At 45.9% G+C, this 16,322-nt stretch overlaps 1 protein-coding gene across 7 annotated transcripts in view; it reads right to left on the bottom strand.

Moving 5' to 3' along the window:
- PRDM15 (PR/SET domain 15) overlaps positions 1 to 12,741 on the bottom strand; it is a 33,398-nt gene extending 20,657 nt beyond the window's left edge. For 4 of the 7 annotated variants that reach the window (XM_058018840.1, XM_058018839.1, XM_058018841.1 and 1 more), the window contains exons 1-5: positions 8,695 to 8,815; positions 5,597 to 5,690; positions 3,245 to 3,398; positions 2,277 to 2,529; positions 1,011 to 1,136 (exon numbers count right to left, since the gene is read on the bottom strand). In XM_058018840.1, the coding sequence (XP_057874823.1) occupies positions 1,011 to 1,136; positions 2,277 to 2,529; positions 3,245 to 3,398; positions 5,597 to 5,690; positions 8,695 to 8,731 (664 nt within the window). In that variant the 5' untranslated portion in view covers positions 8,732 to 8,815. Of the gene's footprint in view, positions 1 to 1,010; positions 1,137 to 2,276; positions 2,530 to 3,244; positions 3,399 to 5,596; positions 5,691 to 8,694; positions 8,816 to 9,992; positions 10,926 to 12,664 lie in introns of those variants that run through there. The other 3 variants (XM_058018837.1, XM_058018838.1, XM_058018843.1) reach the window with 3 other exon arrangements.
- Positions 12,742 to 16,322: the final 3,581 nt, after the last annotated feature.

The raw sequence follows: 16,322 nt of genomic DNA, 5'->3' as shown, positions 1-16,322 counted from the left end.
AAATATAAAAGGCAGCTTTTTGTTTCTACTGAGGTTGGACTTTGAGGCAGTAGGGTGAAAGATGCAGGAGGGGCTGTTCCAATCCTTCATTTTACCTCTGGAAAAATCAATAATGCCAAACTGAAACAACTCCTCAGTCAACTTCAGAGTTTGGCTGTGACAGAACCCAAGCTGACAAATGGATCCTCTGATCAGCTGCTCTGAACACACCTGCAACAACTCCCCTCCTTTCCTCCCAGCTACTTTTAACAAGCAAAGCTTAGGAAAATAACCTCTCAAAGAGCACACCTAGAATGGTTTTCTTTTGATCTTGTGTACTCTGAGTGTAATTTTTGAAATTTCTGTTAAGTGGGTTCTTAATTTCACTGTTGCATTTTGCAGAGATTGGGTGAGGGGAGCACTGCTTTGTAAAGAATCCTTGGGACAGAGATCCTGTGACACTATTTATATAGGTATTTTTTCAGCCATGTGTTCTTTGCCAAGAGGATATGTATTGCTTATAAGTTTATTGAAATTTTAATTTCTGTAATTTAGAACAGTTTGAGCTCTAATAGTGGCATATACTGTGGTATTGTTGTAATTTGGGGATGACCAATGTTCTGGTTATATTCCAAATTTGGTTATATTCCAAACATTTGAAATGTTTTCTTCTAGAGCTTGGCCTGATCATTTGAATTACTACACTTTGCACAGGCAGAATGAAGATTTTATTGGGGATTGCCCCCATCCCAACACTAACTATCTCCAAAGTCAGGAGCATTTGTGGTTTTCATGAAAATAATCTGCCTAAAAGTTTATTGGCCCCTCTGTCACTTTTTAACCTGTGTATGTACTTTAAGCACTGTGCCCACAAAAACAAAAAGAAAAATTCAGGCTTTCAAATCCTCTCTAAATTAGTATTTGCCAGAAGTTATCTATCCATAATACACATGTAGGAGTGTTAGACCTAACAGCTCTGCACACCTGTATCTGCCCTCTATCTTCCTTAAGAGCACAGTGATTTTGCATACCTGCTGGATCAGCTGCCAAAATGCTGGATTTCTTGTTTTTTTTATGGGGTAAGACAGCAGATGAAGGTTTTGAAGACACCTTATTATTTCCTTCTTTATCAGACTCCATTGCTACCAAGGATGTATCTGTGAAGAGGAAAAAGAGTTCATCATCTTTACTGCCCAGACCCTTTGACTCTTGCTCTGTGCTGAGGGCAGTAACAACAGTCAGAAAGTTTTATTCTGTAGCAGGCCTGCAAATCACATTCTCATGGAAAATTTTAACCAGAACATTCTTATATCTCACCCATTGTGCCTTAAATATTCTGGAGTGAACCATGAAGTGCTGAACAGAGAGTGCAGGGCATATTTTAACAGTATTTTAAAATACCCATAACCCCCCAAAAATACATGAACAGGTTAGATTAAAGAGGGAAAATATGAAATCTCTCAGTGAGTACCAACTGGAAACATCTCAGAGCACAGAAACATGTCAGCTGCATTGATTCAGCTGCAGCACTTGAGACTCTGCTTAGGATCAAGGGCAGCCATAAAGCTGGTGGCAATGGCTTCTTCCCAAATTTGTCACCCCAAATTATACCCAGCAGAGCAGTAATAACATCCAGGGAGTACTCCCAGCTCAAGAGCAGAAAGAAAACACCCTTACAATGTCAAAGGATCTTGCCTTTCAGCTGTAGAAATGGAAAAGTAGGAGAAAACAAAGGGGAAAACACTGGAACTTGTGGCAATTCTAATTCAGATACTAAAATATCTGCTGCCTTTCTTTCCAATGCACAGCCACGTGGATTTTGCTCTAGTGGGTCCCATGTGAGGATGCTTAAGAGAAATCTAGCTTTTTAGAACTCTGTAACAGTTCTGTGCAAAACCAAACCATTTTCACTGCAACTGAAGAATGGCTTCTTTATCAACTCTGTATACAGATTTCTCTGATAATTGAGCTCCTTTGCTGTTCTACCCACCCAGAAATGATTTGATACAAATTATCTGATACACCAAATCTTTAGTTAAGGACTATTTATCCAGTCTGTCCATTCTGAAGAGGCTGAACCATTAAGTAGGCCACCTGCTTTAAAAAAAAAAAAACTGGCTGTATTATGGTAAAGCATCTACACCTTCTTCTTGCAGGGCACCCACGTGTGCAGGCTGGCCTGACTGTGCAGGATAAGAACCCACTGGATAAACAGCACTGTCAACTCCAACAGGCAGGGCCTATCAGTCCCTGCCAGCACCGGGCCCTTAGGAAGGAAGAAAGGCCCCCACACATACCATTGGCAACACTAGTGACCTGCTTCAGCACTGGCTTTTCCATTTTTTTGGCGTAAAAAGCTGCATACCACACTCTCAGCTCAGTTCCTGGGGGGATGTCCTGGCAGGTGGTGAAGTAAATGTCATTGTCATGCTGGAAGGCTGTGAGGTTTTGGTGCTCATACTCGGTGGCTGGGCGCACCATCATCATCCAGTTGCAATCATCTTCATTTGTGGTGTCAAAATACACCAGGGGCCCTTCCTTCTGGAACACCTGCCAAGCAAAATGGGCACAGAATAAAACCCATGAGAAATTATAGGAAGTTAAGGGAAAAAAAATATTTTCTGCTTTTGCAGTGGTTTCTTTTCAACGGACATCAGGGACGAAGCAAACCTCAAGTCCTGCATCAGGAATCTTTTATTTAGTCACACCTTCAGATGAGACAGACAACCAGGAGCAAGACTGGAACAAACTGAAAAAATTATCCCAAGAATTCTTGCTATAGCCACCAGTTTCCCAAAAAATTACTGCATACATGAATGGAAGGGTATCCAAATAGCCATCAGCCCAAGGCACAATTCTAAATCTTTACTTCTGAAGGCATTAGGTATTAGTGGAAACTAAGACTGAATTCCATTCTTAATGTAGCATTTTTCCTACCAAAACTTGTCAAGAGAGGAATAAAACAAATGCAAGACAGAAAAGACCCACTTATTCTGCATGTTCCATAAACCTAATACATATGGGAATCATTAGGAAAATTCAATCAGATTGAAGAGACTCATTAAAAGAACTGAGCTTCTAGTTTGGTTCTTCTGTTCTTTGCCCAGAGAATGTTTGTTTAGATCATCCCTTACAGGGCACACCTAAAAGATGTTCCAAATAATCCCCCTTCATATCTTTGTTTTCATAGTGTTAGCCAGCATTAATTCCTCACAGGTTAAACTGACTCCTTGCTATTTATTGCTTTACAAATTCTGTGCTTTACCTTCAGGGGAAAAACTGATTCTTTCTCCAGCTTGAGAACTCTCTTGCATTCAAAGGGGCCAAACTGGGTACGTTTCACCAGCTGAGTCAGAGCAAACACTCCCTCAGTCCCATCCTCCAGCTGTCTAATCTCCAAATTAGAAGGCAGAGATGACCTAAACATTTAAGACAGAATTGAGAAAAAAAAATAAATCACAGAACTGATTAGGTTGGAAAAGACTTCCAAGATCAGAAAGTTCAACCTTTGGCTGAACACCACCTCAGCCAGTAACAGTTATGCACAGCAGGAAGCCCTGAAGAAAGAAATCAGCATTAAACTCAAGTGTTTCTGTGCTCCCAGCCTCTCTGTTTTCCCAAACAAGCTTCTGAGAAAACTACATGTAGCAAATAGTGTTACTATGTATAATACACAGAGAACAGCTTCCCAAAAATTCACTAGACTGGCCCCACAGGGTTGGTTTTACAAAACAAATGCAATTCTGTTTTTTTAGGTCTGTGCTAACAGATGAAAAGCTAAAATAATCAGACAGGCTACTGACTACCCTGAGGTTGACACTGGCAGAACTGCTTTACTGCCTAGATAAAGAGAAATACAAAAAGATTGCAATCATAGTGATCAGCAAATGAATTGAAAACAATACTTTTAGTTTGAAGCATACAAGGAGCAGAGTTAGAGACAGAGAAGTTCAGCAGATGTTTCTCAGCACTTCTTTTCTAACCATGAAGCATCCATTTGATCTTTTCAGTAAGACAGAGGGAACAACAAACCTGGTTAAGCAAGCAGACTGTTTTTAAAAGATTCATATCCAGTTTGTGGTTAAACTTGCCCTCAACCTCAGATAACTCATTTTCAGTTACTGCTCCCCAGATGTAAAGGCTACAATTAAATTTCTTCTTTCCTTTTCTTACCTTACCTGATTTCAGTTGAAAACTCTTCAGGAAAAGAAATACATTTATCTGTAAAAAATCAATTTAAAATGCTGCTTTCAAGTCTATGGTCCAGCAGCCCACACTTCCACCAGGGAAAACTTTGCATTTGCATGTCAAAAGGAGACTGAAAACCAGTGCAGGCACCATATTTGCAAACATTCCCAGTTGGAACATCTGGACATGAAAGTGCAAGTTAAACAACAGAAAAAGGTAGGAAATAGTAGTTTGTCATGGAATGTGTGTGGTACAGGTTAGAGACTTACTGCACTGCTCATTTTCTGTGTACAATAAAAGCACCTCTCCTTCTTTTATTCCAAGGGGTATTTTTAAATGACCCTCAGCACCTGTAGTGCCAGGGCTGTTATCCATGCACAGCTGCTGCAGGGGATCATCCAGGGAACATTTCCAGGCCCAGGAAGGCAGTGCCTGGCAGGAGCTGCAGGGAAATTCCTCCTCTGGGAAGGCCAAGAAAAGCAGGGGCAGCTCCTGCACAGGTGCAGCCTCTGTACTTGGTGGGGCACCAGGAGCATCCTGCCCTGGCCAAGGGGTTGTGGCACCCAGGGGGCAGATCCAGCACATCAGAATTTGTTCCAAAATGATGCTGGGAATACACACAGCACAGCCCACACAGGCAGGACGTGCCAGACTTGCTGCCCACGTGCCTGTTTGCTGCCTGTGACTTCCCAAGAAGAAATATGGAAGCCCTGCACACATTATATAACACACAAAGCCATCTGAACACTTCCCTTTTTGGATCTGCACTACACCTTCACAACAGTTGAATTCTTTTCCTTAGCTTTACATTCTACATCTTAATATGAATTTTGCTGACAGTGCCTGATTGTCTTTCCCTGTAAAAATCACTACTCAGTGTTGTTTTCTCCCAACTAGATTGAGTCTATTTGTTTCTTTTGGCAAACATGAGTGTTTCTGCTGTGCTGTCACAGATTTGCTGACAGAACTATTACCCCTAATCGTTTGCAAAGCCCCACAATAATGAGAACAACTTGTTTTGCTTCTAAGTGGAAGAATGAGAGAGTTCATACACATGAATGAGAAATCCTCACACGCTTCTCTGAAATGAATCTGGTGTATCCAAGGGGGATAAAAGGGGCAGGTACTCAACCATGACAGAAATCATCACCCCATCTGGCAGCACCCTGACTCCTTGCCAGAAACCTCAGCAAAGAAACAGAGTCCTGATGAGCAGCAAGTTATTCTTTTTGGCTTCTATTCAGTGCAGCACTTAAGTGTGTGCATCAATTTTTCTATTTAATCAAGGCCATGTGCTTTCCATAGATTTCTGTCATCCTCTGGGATTTCAGTTGCCAGCTGTCAGAGTGACATCCACTGAACAGCAAATATGCTTTAAAGGACTAACATGGGTGTTGGGTTAATCAGGATTAACACAAACATTTCTTACCTTGCCCTGCTCAATACAAAGGAGTCTTTGACTGTCACCACTGGGCCCAGCTCAGGACACTCTGAATCATGGTACTGCCCACAGTCCTCACACCCTGCAAGGAACCAGACAGAAAAGGTTGGGGGAAAACATTTTTCTAAGGCAGTTTCCTCTCTCTTTCAAAAGAAACCTAGCACCAGGTAAAATACATACACAGAGAGGCAGATGTTTATTTATTCTGCTTAAAAGAACATAAATAATTGAACACTGAGTGGATAGCTGGCACCTGTGTAGGTGAGATAACACACACTGTGATCAGTACATCAGAAGACAACTGTTTAAATTCTCTCACCAAGGCAAATGAATGCCTTACACCCACAGTAAATATTCTGCTTAAAGATGGCATTATTCTTCAGATAAAGTGCTGCAACACATGGCAGCTGAAGAAAACCACACCACTGCCTTCCCCAGGAGCTGGGCTGTTCTGAACATCTTGGTGTTTCCAGTGACAGGAGGCACAAACCCAGAAGCAGCAGCAGAAGTGGCACAGGGCTCAGCAGGGCACCAGCAGGGCCAGCCCTGCCTGGCCACACACATTTCTCACCCACAGGGCAGGACAGACACCTCCAAGGTGCCTCCTGGTGCCTTTCCAGGCAAGTCAGCTGCTGCACAACACACTCTGGCCACCTAATTCACTGCCAGCTCAGCTAAATTAACTTTCAGTTTAAGTGGCTGTAAATTACCCAGAACTGAGTGGTTCCTAAGAAACAATTTTCAGACGAGGATAATTTGAGGCTTTCTAAAATAAGCTAAGTTAACAGGATTCCAAATGCTTATACACTGCTTCACTGGGAAAAAAATAGCTGTCAAACTGCCCTGCCTGGTCAGCTGCTGACACAGCTTCAGGAGAGATCATCACACAGGGGTTATATTGCTGTGCTGCCTTTTGCATCTGAGCTGCAAGCTTACAAGGGCAAGTCAGGAAAACCCCAGAAAATGTGTAATGTAAGGGTCACTACACCTTTTTTGGGAAGACATGACAAAAGCCAAGTCATTCCAAGGTATATCCCCTCTGGCAAAGCCACTTTGTGCTCCCAACTGGAAGTTTCTACTCATCCCAGTGAACAAAAGGTTTTCTAAAACAAGGGATTTCAAACTGCTTCACATTTCTTCTGGCAGCAAAACCAGCTTAGTAGTGAAAAAATACATATATTTGACAGTATTTCTGGCTGTTGCAGCCCCCAAGCCTGGTCACTGCCTCCTGTTTGTGCTGCCTTCTGGTGAGCCAAGGAATGAAAGAACCAGCTCTTCACATGGTTTTTCAGAAGGAGGAATTTCCCAGCCTGGCTTGCTCTACAGCCCCACAGAGTTATTGTAGCAGAGGAAAGGATCCATGGGCAAGTACTACTCACAGAGCAACAGCACCAAAGCTCAGCCTACAGCTGTTCACTGTTCCACCATTCCAGGTGTGCCTGTAGCCCAGGCTGCTGAAATTATTACTGAAAAATATCACTGAAAATATTACTGAAATAATCTGGGCTAAAAGCAGATTTCCCAAACCAGAGAGGACAGAGGAATGTGTAAATCTGACTGCTGAAAAGAAATGGACTGTCATCCATAAAGGGCTGTCATAACCAAGGGGACAGGAAGGAATAGCCTGAGTAACAGCTTCTCCAAAAGGCTTTGCTGTCCAAAGAAAAATGCACTTTGTCATTTTCCTCATCTCCTGGCTGCATCAGGGCACTCCTCACCTCTGCAAAGACAAGCCTCTGAAAGGTGCAGACAGCACTGGCCACAGCTACAGGCAGGAATAAGGCACACATTGCTCTCACTCCTCTGCAGAGCAACGAGCAAAGCCAGGGGAATATGACAACGACATTGTGTGGCACAGCTCAATATCCAAGGGATGCCCTACAGCAGCCAAGGCTGTTACACCCACCATAGGTGACACTTTCAAGAGATTACAGCCACAGGAGAGACACAAAAACAAGCATGGGAATATTAAAAAAATACTCCAGAGAGACTATATTCACACACTTAATAAAGGGAAAAAATCCCCAATTCTCTTGTCTGTGAAATACATACTCAAGGATGTTTATTATTGGGAATGCACAGTGCCATTTATAGCAACTCATTTTTTCAGAACATAAAGTCCCCATATTCCATGGGAAAAACTAATTGCAGAGAGCACAAGAAAAAGCCCAGTGACCACAGCCCCCACTGGAAGGGACAAAATCATGTTGTGTGACACCTTCTATCTAATTAGGAGTGGCATCACATCCCCATTCTTTTTGCTGTCCACCTGAATCATTTTGTGAAGGGGAAGATAAGGTAACCACTATTGGTATCTGCATCTCAGTAAAAATGCAAACAGTCAACACTAGTTTTGAAGGAAGCTGAAAATTCAACTTTCCTGACCCTGGCAGGGAGAAAACTCAACTTTCTGACAGTTGCCATAAATGCAGCTGTGGAACCATCAGAGGTAAAATATCCTAAAACCAAGGATGTGCTCCATTCTGCTCCACCCTGACTGGATCCACGACATCTGGGCCCTCTGTGCTCACACAAGGACTCTACATCCCTTAACCCTTTTCCAGTGTAACACCAGGTCCTGCCTGCCCAGGCTGCTGACAGAGGACAGGATCAGCGTGGCACCCAAGGCTGCACAGGCAGTGAGTGCCATCACTGAAACCTGCCAGGGCAGCTGGTGCATCTCAAACTTGTTCTGAAGGAATTTTGAGTCTGCTGCCCCTGCTGTGGAGGTGCAGATCCCCAAGGCAGGCCAGAGGTCAGAGCTATCCCCAGACAGCCCTGGCTGCTAGAGCTGGTTGTATAAACAAAGGGCTTACACCAGGGTGAGACCTTCAATCTCACTCACTTCAGCCATGAAAAAGCTGTGCTGCTCACTCACATTCAGAGGTTTCATTGTGTGTTTGCCAACAGCATCAGAATATGTATGCTTAAATTACACAAACTCCTCTTATTCACCCATTAGCTGCATGAGCCTCCTTTACAAAGAGCAATTTTTCTAAATAAAATCTTATGTCTGGTTTAATTTCAGGCATTCTGAGTAGACAAGTCACACACAGTGAGAATTGGATCCTTTTCCTAATACTTACAAATAAACATAATCTCCTCACTGCCATCTTCAGCCATTATTTTAAACCTGCCAAAACACAAAAGACAAAGTTAGTTCTGAATTGACTTTTACTTTCTGTATCATATAAACATTCCTTTGTGAAGTAATGATGTTGACTGACCCAGAGCCCACACAAACACATTAATGTCCCTGCAGGAGTACCAATGGAAAATTAAAGAAATTCAAGTTTTTAAATGCCCCAGAGACTGCTGTATCATTACATGTGTTGCAGACATCACTACCAAGGAAGCCTCAATGTCTGTGGGTTCTCAGGCATTTCTCTGTGAGGAAATGCTGTCTCCTGCTGCTCCCCATCTCTGACAAACTTCCAGCCACTCCTGCACCCCCTGCTAAAAAGCTCCTGTGGAGCCTCAGAACACTCAGGGCCAGAGGATAATCCAGGTCAGCAGCAACCACTGCAGGAACAAGGTCCAGTGCAACATTTTATTGAACATTGCAACATTTTATTTAGCTTAAAAACATTATCTCTGAAAGTCAGATAATTTATTTAATAAACACAGCAATCTTAAAAGCTGCAGATACAGTCACAGACCTCTTCCAGAGGCAAAGGCATATGGTGGTACTGAGCACCAGAAAACCTGGGGAAATAAAATCCTGCCTCGGTCACTGAGGCAGGATTTCATTCTATGAAATGGTAACTAACCAATTTGATTTCACACTTAAATAAGGTTAATCTATATTCACTTCATTAGTGTCAGTCTGTATTAAAAACTGGCATGAACACTACTGCCCCTCAACAATTAAATTATGGTTGGCACAAAGTCTGATTATGTATGCTAAGACCACAATACAAGCAGGACCTAGAAGAGAGTTTTTCCCTTTTCTACCCAAAAAAACGCTCTCCTCCTCAAATAAGCAATTTTGCCAATGCCCCAGCAGAGAGGCAAAGCAACACAAAGATCCTGACCCAAGTCTGAGAGAGGTGAGGCTGCAAAACAGCAAGAGGAGGACAGGAAGCAGTAAGAGCCTGAATCTCTGAGAGGGAGAGCAAACATGACACACCAAACTCACAGAGCCCTGTTTGGAAACAGATAAAGCAACAAAAGCCAAGGCAGAAATGTGGGAGCACAGGCACTGCTCAGGATCAGGACTCTCCAAGCACTGCCCTTCCTAACTCCACTGTCAGCAGCAGGATCCCTCCCTAACACTCACTGCTCTCAGGGGCAAACACTCCCCATCCGTGGCACAAACTGGGCCTCTCCTGGCTGCAGCTTTGGGATCTAAGCTCAAATAACAGAACAAACATTTATACAAAACCTCAGTGCTGAGCAGGAACAGCAACTCAGGAAATTTCCCCAAAAGCTCTTGTCCTGAATAATGCAACAGGTATTGAGGGGAGTCCAAGCACAACGCTGCAAAAACAAGCGGTGTAAGCTGATGTCAAAAATGGTTTGCTTTGCTTTTTAAACACACTTATTTTTTGATGCTTTGCACCATTTCAAGAGGGGTATGCCCAGCTGTTTTTCGATAGTTTGTGTCCTGACAAAACTTTAATCCTAAATATGGGTGAATTAAGAAATAATGGCCTTGATCAATGGTTCGGAAGCTCAGTGCAGCCACACCACCAAAGGCATTCAGCCTCCAGGACATCCCTCTGTCGCATCCTTGGCAAACAGACTGGGGACAAGTGACGTTACAGGAGCCTTCAGATGAGAATAGCAACAAAGGGGTGGAGAAATCCCCAGCGCTGCTCAAGGTGATGGGGAGGGAGCGTGAAGGGCCCTCGCAGGTGCCTCAGCTCTGCATTAGCGCAGCTCCCTCTCTGCAGCAAGGGCTGACTCACAGAATCACAGAATCACAGAAGTTCAAGACTGGAAGAGACCTATAAGATCATCAAGTCCACCGATGTTCTAACTGTTCAACTAGATCATGGCAGCAAGTGCCACATCCAGTCTTTTTTTGAATTCTTCAAGGGATGACGACTCCACCACCTCACTGGGTAAATGACTCGCGCCGCTCTGCACTCCCAACACTCCCGGCCCAGCCTCGCCCCTGCTCCCCAGCACACACTGCTGCCTGCTCCTCAACTCTGATTTACACCCTGCTCACCCAAGCGCTTTCCAGCCCCTCCTCCCTGATCTCAGCTGTGCTTCCCAGGGGTTTTTGAAACAAACCACACACCACCATGCCACCGGCTGTAAACAGAGTCACGATGTGCCACTCACATGGTGGCACTGAACACAGGGTTGTTTTTGCCCTCATCTGCTGCTGCTAAGGGCCACAGGGTCTAGTTTTTTTTTTTTTTTCCTTTTCAAACATTTGTAACAGAAAAATACTCCATGAAGTCACTCATCCCACTGCTCCTAAATCTGTTCTTGTCTTGCAAAGCTTCTGGGAGTTGCAGGTATTTTTTACATAAAACAGAGAGTAATCATTAGAAGTCAATAATCAGGAGAAAAGCCACACAGAGGAAACTAGACCAGATACAAAGCTTAATTATGATGGCAGCAAAAGAGCAGAAAACCACGTTTTTTTGGCTTTTATAATTAGATGAGTGATTTTATGCTCAGCCACGCAGCTATGCACAAAAATTCCAGCTGCAACACAAGCCTTGGAGCATATCTGGAACTTGAGGGAATCCAAATGAAGACACTGAGGAGCTGCAGCATCACAGGTACCTGCTTGCAGCCCAATATGTGCAAAAATACTGTCAGGGAACCACTTGAGCTGTAAAAATTTAAGAATGGATGTAAAATCACACTTTCTTCTTATAAAGTGCTGCATAAAGATATCAGGCTCAAGTGCTAAGTTGAGCCATTTTGATCTTGCTAATGTATTTTTTTTTTAAAAAGTAAGTCAGAAAAATTAAGAGAATGCCTGAAAATCTGTGTTTGAACTTAATGATCAACAAGGTAGAATTAAAATTCTCCTCTCTTCAGTCTGAGAAAGGGCTTCTATGAGAGTGAATAACTTGAGAGCACAAGCAGATGGGTGCTGCACATACGTATGTGGAAGGATGCGCTTAAAAATGCAATTTTCCTCATGATGTAGTAAAACTTGTTCATGCTACCGCTCAAAGGAATTGCAGAACATCTGGTAAACTACAGCAAGGCCTTGTATTTCTTAGAAAAATTAAGGCCATTCTATCAATTATTGTTGAGGAGGGAGCCGATTTCTAGGCCAGTCAGGGGGGCATGGCGGGGTCTGTGCCACCTGCCCTTCCCAGCGCTTGCCGCGATGCTGCGAATAAACTGCGCGCAAAGTTTAATGGCCCCGAGCAGAAAACGAGCGTGCTGCGGGAAATTTCACGTGTGCGGAGCCCCGCAGACCGCGGCTCTGCTCCTTTTGTCTCCTCGGGCTCCACCGCACCCTCTCCCATGGCACACACCGGGGCAGGGCAGCATCCCCGCACCTCCCTCCTCCTCCTCCTGCTGCCGCTCCCAGCCTCTTCCCTCCGGATCACGCCCTCGCACCTGGGAGCTCCCACCCCCCTCCATCCCCAAGCCCCTGCGGCCAAGCCGGGGCGCTCCCCGCCGCCGCATCCCCGTGGCCGCCAGGGCTCCGTGCCCGGCCCGGCCGAGCCCGCGGGGATCGCCCCGCGCCCGCTCCGCGCCCTCCCCTCAGGGACCGCGCCGCCGCCGCCGCCGCCCGGAGCCCGTCGGGGCCCGGGATCCGGGAGCGGCTCCGCCGGGTTTTGCCTCGGACCCGCCTCGCCCCCTTCGCTACCGCCCTCCCGGCCGCTGTAACAAAGAACAGGCGGCCTGGAGGAGGCGGCGGCGGCGGAGGAGGAGGAGGAGGAGGCGGCGGGGCCGCAGCCACCGCCGCCGCCCCGGGAGCGCTCGGAGCGGCCGCCGCGCCCGCCCCGGCCCCGCCGCGCGTCCCGGGGAGCGGCGGGAGGAGGCGCGGCGGGGCGGGCGCGGGGGGTCCCGGGCGGGGGTGGCGGGGAGGGCGCGGGGTGCGGCGGGAGGAGCGCGGGGAGCCGGCGTTACCTGCCCCGGGAATGGCCAGACCCGGATCGGATCCGCGCTCCGGGTTCCGATCCGCTCCGGAAACCACGCGCCAGCGGAAGCCGGCGCGGGCGGGCGCGGAGCAGGGCGGGAAGTGTAGTGCGGCGGGGCCCGTCCCGGGCCTGACCCCGGCCATGGCCCTGCCTCAGCGCCCACGGTGCCGCCAGCCGGGATCCCTCCCCACCCCTGAGCCCCCGCAGCTCCCCGGGCCGGGCTGGAGGCGGAGGGACCGCGCTGAAGGTTGCGGAGCAGCCCGGTGGCTCTCCCGTCTCCTCACGGGCAGTGCCGGGAAGCGGGCTGGCAGAAACAGAACCACAGGATCGAATAGGTTGTAAGAGACCTCCAGAACCATCCAGTGCAAGCCATGACCCGACCCTGTCTGTGAAAAAAGCGTATTTTATGATTGGCTTTTCGCAAATATTAAAATGAATATTATATGTGTTGGGTTAGAAAGTAATGCTGTATTAATTCTCTGAAGTAGTGTGTTAAATATAGTTTTAGGTTATAAAAAATGTTAAAATAGAAACTATGCTATGTAAGATATTTCTTTTAAAGAAAGGACTTGCAGCGAGATAGCAGCCACAGGACACCTGAATCTTTCAGAGAAAAGATTTCTCTGAATTTATTGCCCATTATCAGAAGAAATTAATTTCTTCCCACCTCAAAGGTGCTGTTAGGATCCAGAGTAAGAAGTTGATGGTGACCAGACAGAATCCTGTGTTTGAATGGAATTTATGCATCATGGATGAAGTGTATGAATATGCAACAGGCTATTGTTTGTAGGGGTTAATCCTTTCTTAACGGGGGTCCTTTTTCTGCTGCCCAGAAAAGGTACCCAGACGTCCAGAACTCTTTGTCTTTATTGTCTCGTATCGTCCTAATTCAATTTGTCCAAATTATTATTACTCTAATTGTATTACTATTTTTACAACCATTTTATTACTATTAAACTTTTAAAATTTTAAAAACAATTGATTGGCATTTTTCACGCTGACCATCGGACCACGGCACTGAGAGCCACGTCCAGTGTTGCCTTAAACACATCCAGGCTTGGGGACTGCACCACATCCCTGAGCTGCCCGTTCCAGTGTTAAATCACATCAGTGAAGAAATTCTTCCTGATGTCTGACCTGACTGTCCGTTGGCACAGCTTAGGCCATTTCCCTGTCCCTTGTTCTCTGGGAACAGAGCCCAGTTCCCACCTGGCCGTCCCCTCCTGTCAGGGAGCTGTAGGGAGCAGTAACATCACCCCCAAGCCTCCTTTTCTGCAGGCTGAGCACCCCCAGCTCCCTCAGCCACTCCTCAGAGAGTTTCTGCTTCAGACCCTTCGCCAGCTTTGTTCCCTTCCTCTGGACAAAAGCCACACCAGGTTCTCAGTGGGCCCAAGCCCTGGCCATGCACACGAGCACCTTGCCTCCTTTCGAAGCCTCACCGAGGTTCAGCACTCCAGGATGACAGGACACAATCTCAAGTTGCACCAGGGAAGGTTCAAGTTGGGAATTAGGAGGAATTTATTCACATAAAGCATAATTTGACATTGGCAGGGGCTGCTCAGGGAGGTTTGGAGTCCCCATTGCTGGAGATGTCCAAGGAGTGCCTGGATGTGGCACTCAGTGCTCGGTGTCACAGACGTCTTTCATGAAAAATCCTTTCTTTAGGACTTTTCCTCCTGAGAAGCTGAGAGGCCTCAAGAACAAAATGTAAACAATGATTATCTGCTGTAGAATGCAACAGGTAGAGCTTGATTAGTTTAATGTAGTTGTTTGTAATTAATGGCTAATCACAGCCCAGCTAGCTTAGATACAGAGCCCGAGCTACAAACCTTTGTTATCATTCCTTGCTATTCTATTCTTAGCTAGCCTTCTGATGAAATCTTTCCTTCTATTATTTTAGTATAGTTTTAATGTAATATATATTATAAAATAATAAATGAGCCTTCTGAACACATAAAGTCACATCCTCTTCTCTTCTTTCATCCAAGAACCCCTGTGAGCACCGTCACAGCTCTGGGCTGGGGACAAGGTGGGCATCAGTCAAGGGTTGCATTGATCACCTTGGGGGTCTTTTCCAACTGAAATGGTTCTGTGATTCTTAAATCTCACATTTTGGCATTACCAGGCTCTGTCAGTGCCCAGCCCTGCTGTGTCTGCCAGCACAAATCATTAAGGAGGTTTAAACCTTCAGGTTGTTTCACCACTCCAGGCAGTGGCCAGGGCAAGAAGCACACAGGCTTTTTGTATTCAAGCAAGATGCTCCAATTTTTTGCTCTGCTGAGAAGTGTTACCTGGAGTCCCCTTGTGCAGTGCTCGCTGCCACCATGGTGTGACTGTTCAGCCATCACTGCAAGAACACCACTGCAGCTCAAAAGGTGGTGGGAAGCTGGCACCAGCTCTGTTTTTTCCAGGGAATATGCTCTTCTCACATCTGGATACATCTTTAACAGCTGGAAACAACCAGAGCCTTTCTCAATTGTTACCCATCCCAAAGTAACATTTTCAAAGGAGATGTGTAGAGTGTTCTGAGAATAGGTTAGGCTGGAAGGAACCACAGTGGGTCACCAGGTCACATCTCCCTGCTCCAACAGGGCCAACCCACAGCACACAGCACAGGATTGTGTCCAGATGAATCTGGAATAGCTCCAGCGAGGGAGACTCCACAGCCTCTCTGGACAATCTGTGCAGGGCTGGGTCACTGCACAGGGAACTTCTGCCTCATGTACAGGTGGAGCTTCTGTGCATCAGTTCCTGCCTGTTCCTCTCATCCTGTGCCAGAGCCTGGATCCATCCCCTGACCATCCCCCTGTAGCTGTTTATACACATTAATGAGGTTCCCTCTCTTCTTTAGTCTGAACAGCCCCAGCTCCCTCAGCCTTTCCTCACAGCAGAGATGCTCCACTCCCTTATTTTGTCACTCTCCCCCGGTCCCTCTCCAGGAGCTCCTGGCCCTGCTGTGCTGAGGAGCCAGAGCTGGGCACAGCAGCCAGAGGTGCCCCCAGGGCTGGGCAGCCCTGACCTGCTGGCAGTGCCCATCCCAATGACCCCAGGACACCATGGCCATACTGACCGTCTTGTGGGAAACTGGAACAATGCATTTGAATTTTCAAAATACTGTCCTTTGTAAAACGGTGTTCATTCCAGGATGGGGAACCATTTCTTCTTTCAAAATGACCCACCAGAAGTTTTAAATGACTACAGGAGTAGTAAAGGGAGTTTTTTTTTTCAAGGATCTAACTGCATGTACAAATTATTTGCTTTTTCAAGGACTGAAGCTGACTGGTAGTTTCTGTATAGTCTCCTTTTATTTATTTTCCCTGTATATCTCACTGCATACTCACATAGACTTCTGCCTGGTTTTGTCCAGCATCCAGCACACCAAAGGGGTTTATCCTACTTGCAGTGCATTCACTTTGTCACAATAAGTATAAATTAATTCAGTATAGTTAACTGAACATTTACAATGCATGTGAGACTGGATCCTGCAGCTCCAAATAATTTTTTTTCAGCATTAACCTCAGAAATTGCATCTTATGCCAGGCTCACCTGAGTAGAGAGGTGAAAAATTGAAGATCCTTTGTATTTATTAAGAATGATGAACTGGAGGGAAGAGCATGGTGCCATACTTGGAGCTACATCCATTCCTG

The sequence above is a fragment of the Melospiza georgiana genome, chromosome 2 (genome assembly GCF_028018845.1).
Source record: "Melospiza georgiana isolate bMelGeo1 chromosome 2, bMelGeo1.pri, whole genome shotgun sequence".
Classification (NCBI taxonomy): domain Eukaryota; kingdom Metazoa; phylum Chordata; class Aves; order Passeriformes; family Passerellidae; genus Melospiza; species Melospiza georgiana.
Note: the sequence above shows the minus strand (reverse complement) of the source record. Positions and strands in the feature narration are given on the sequence as shown.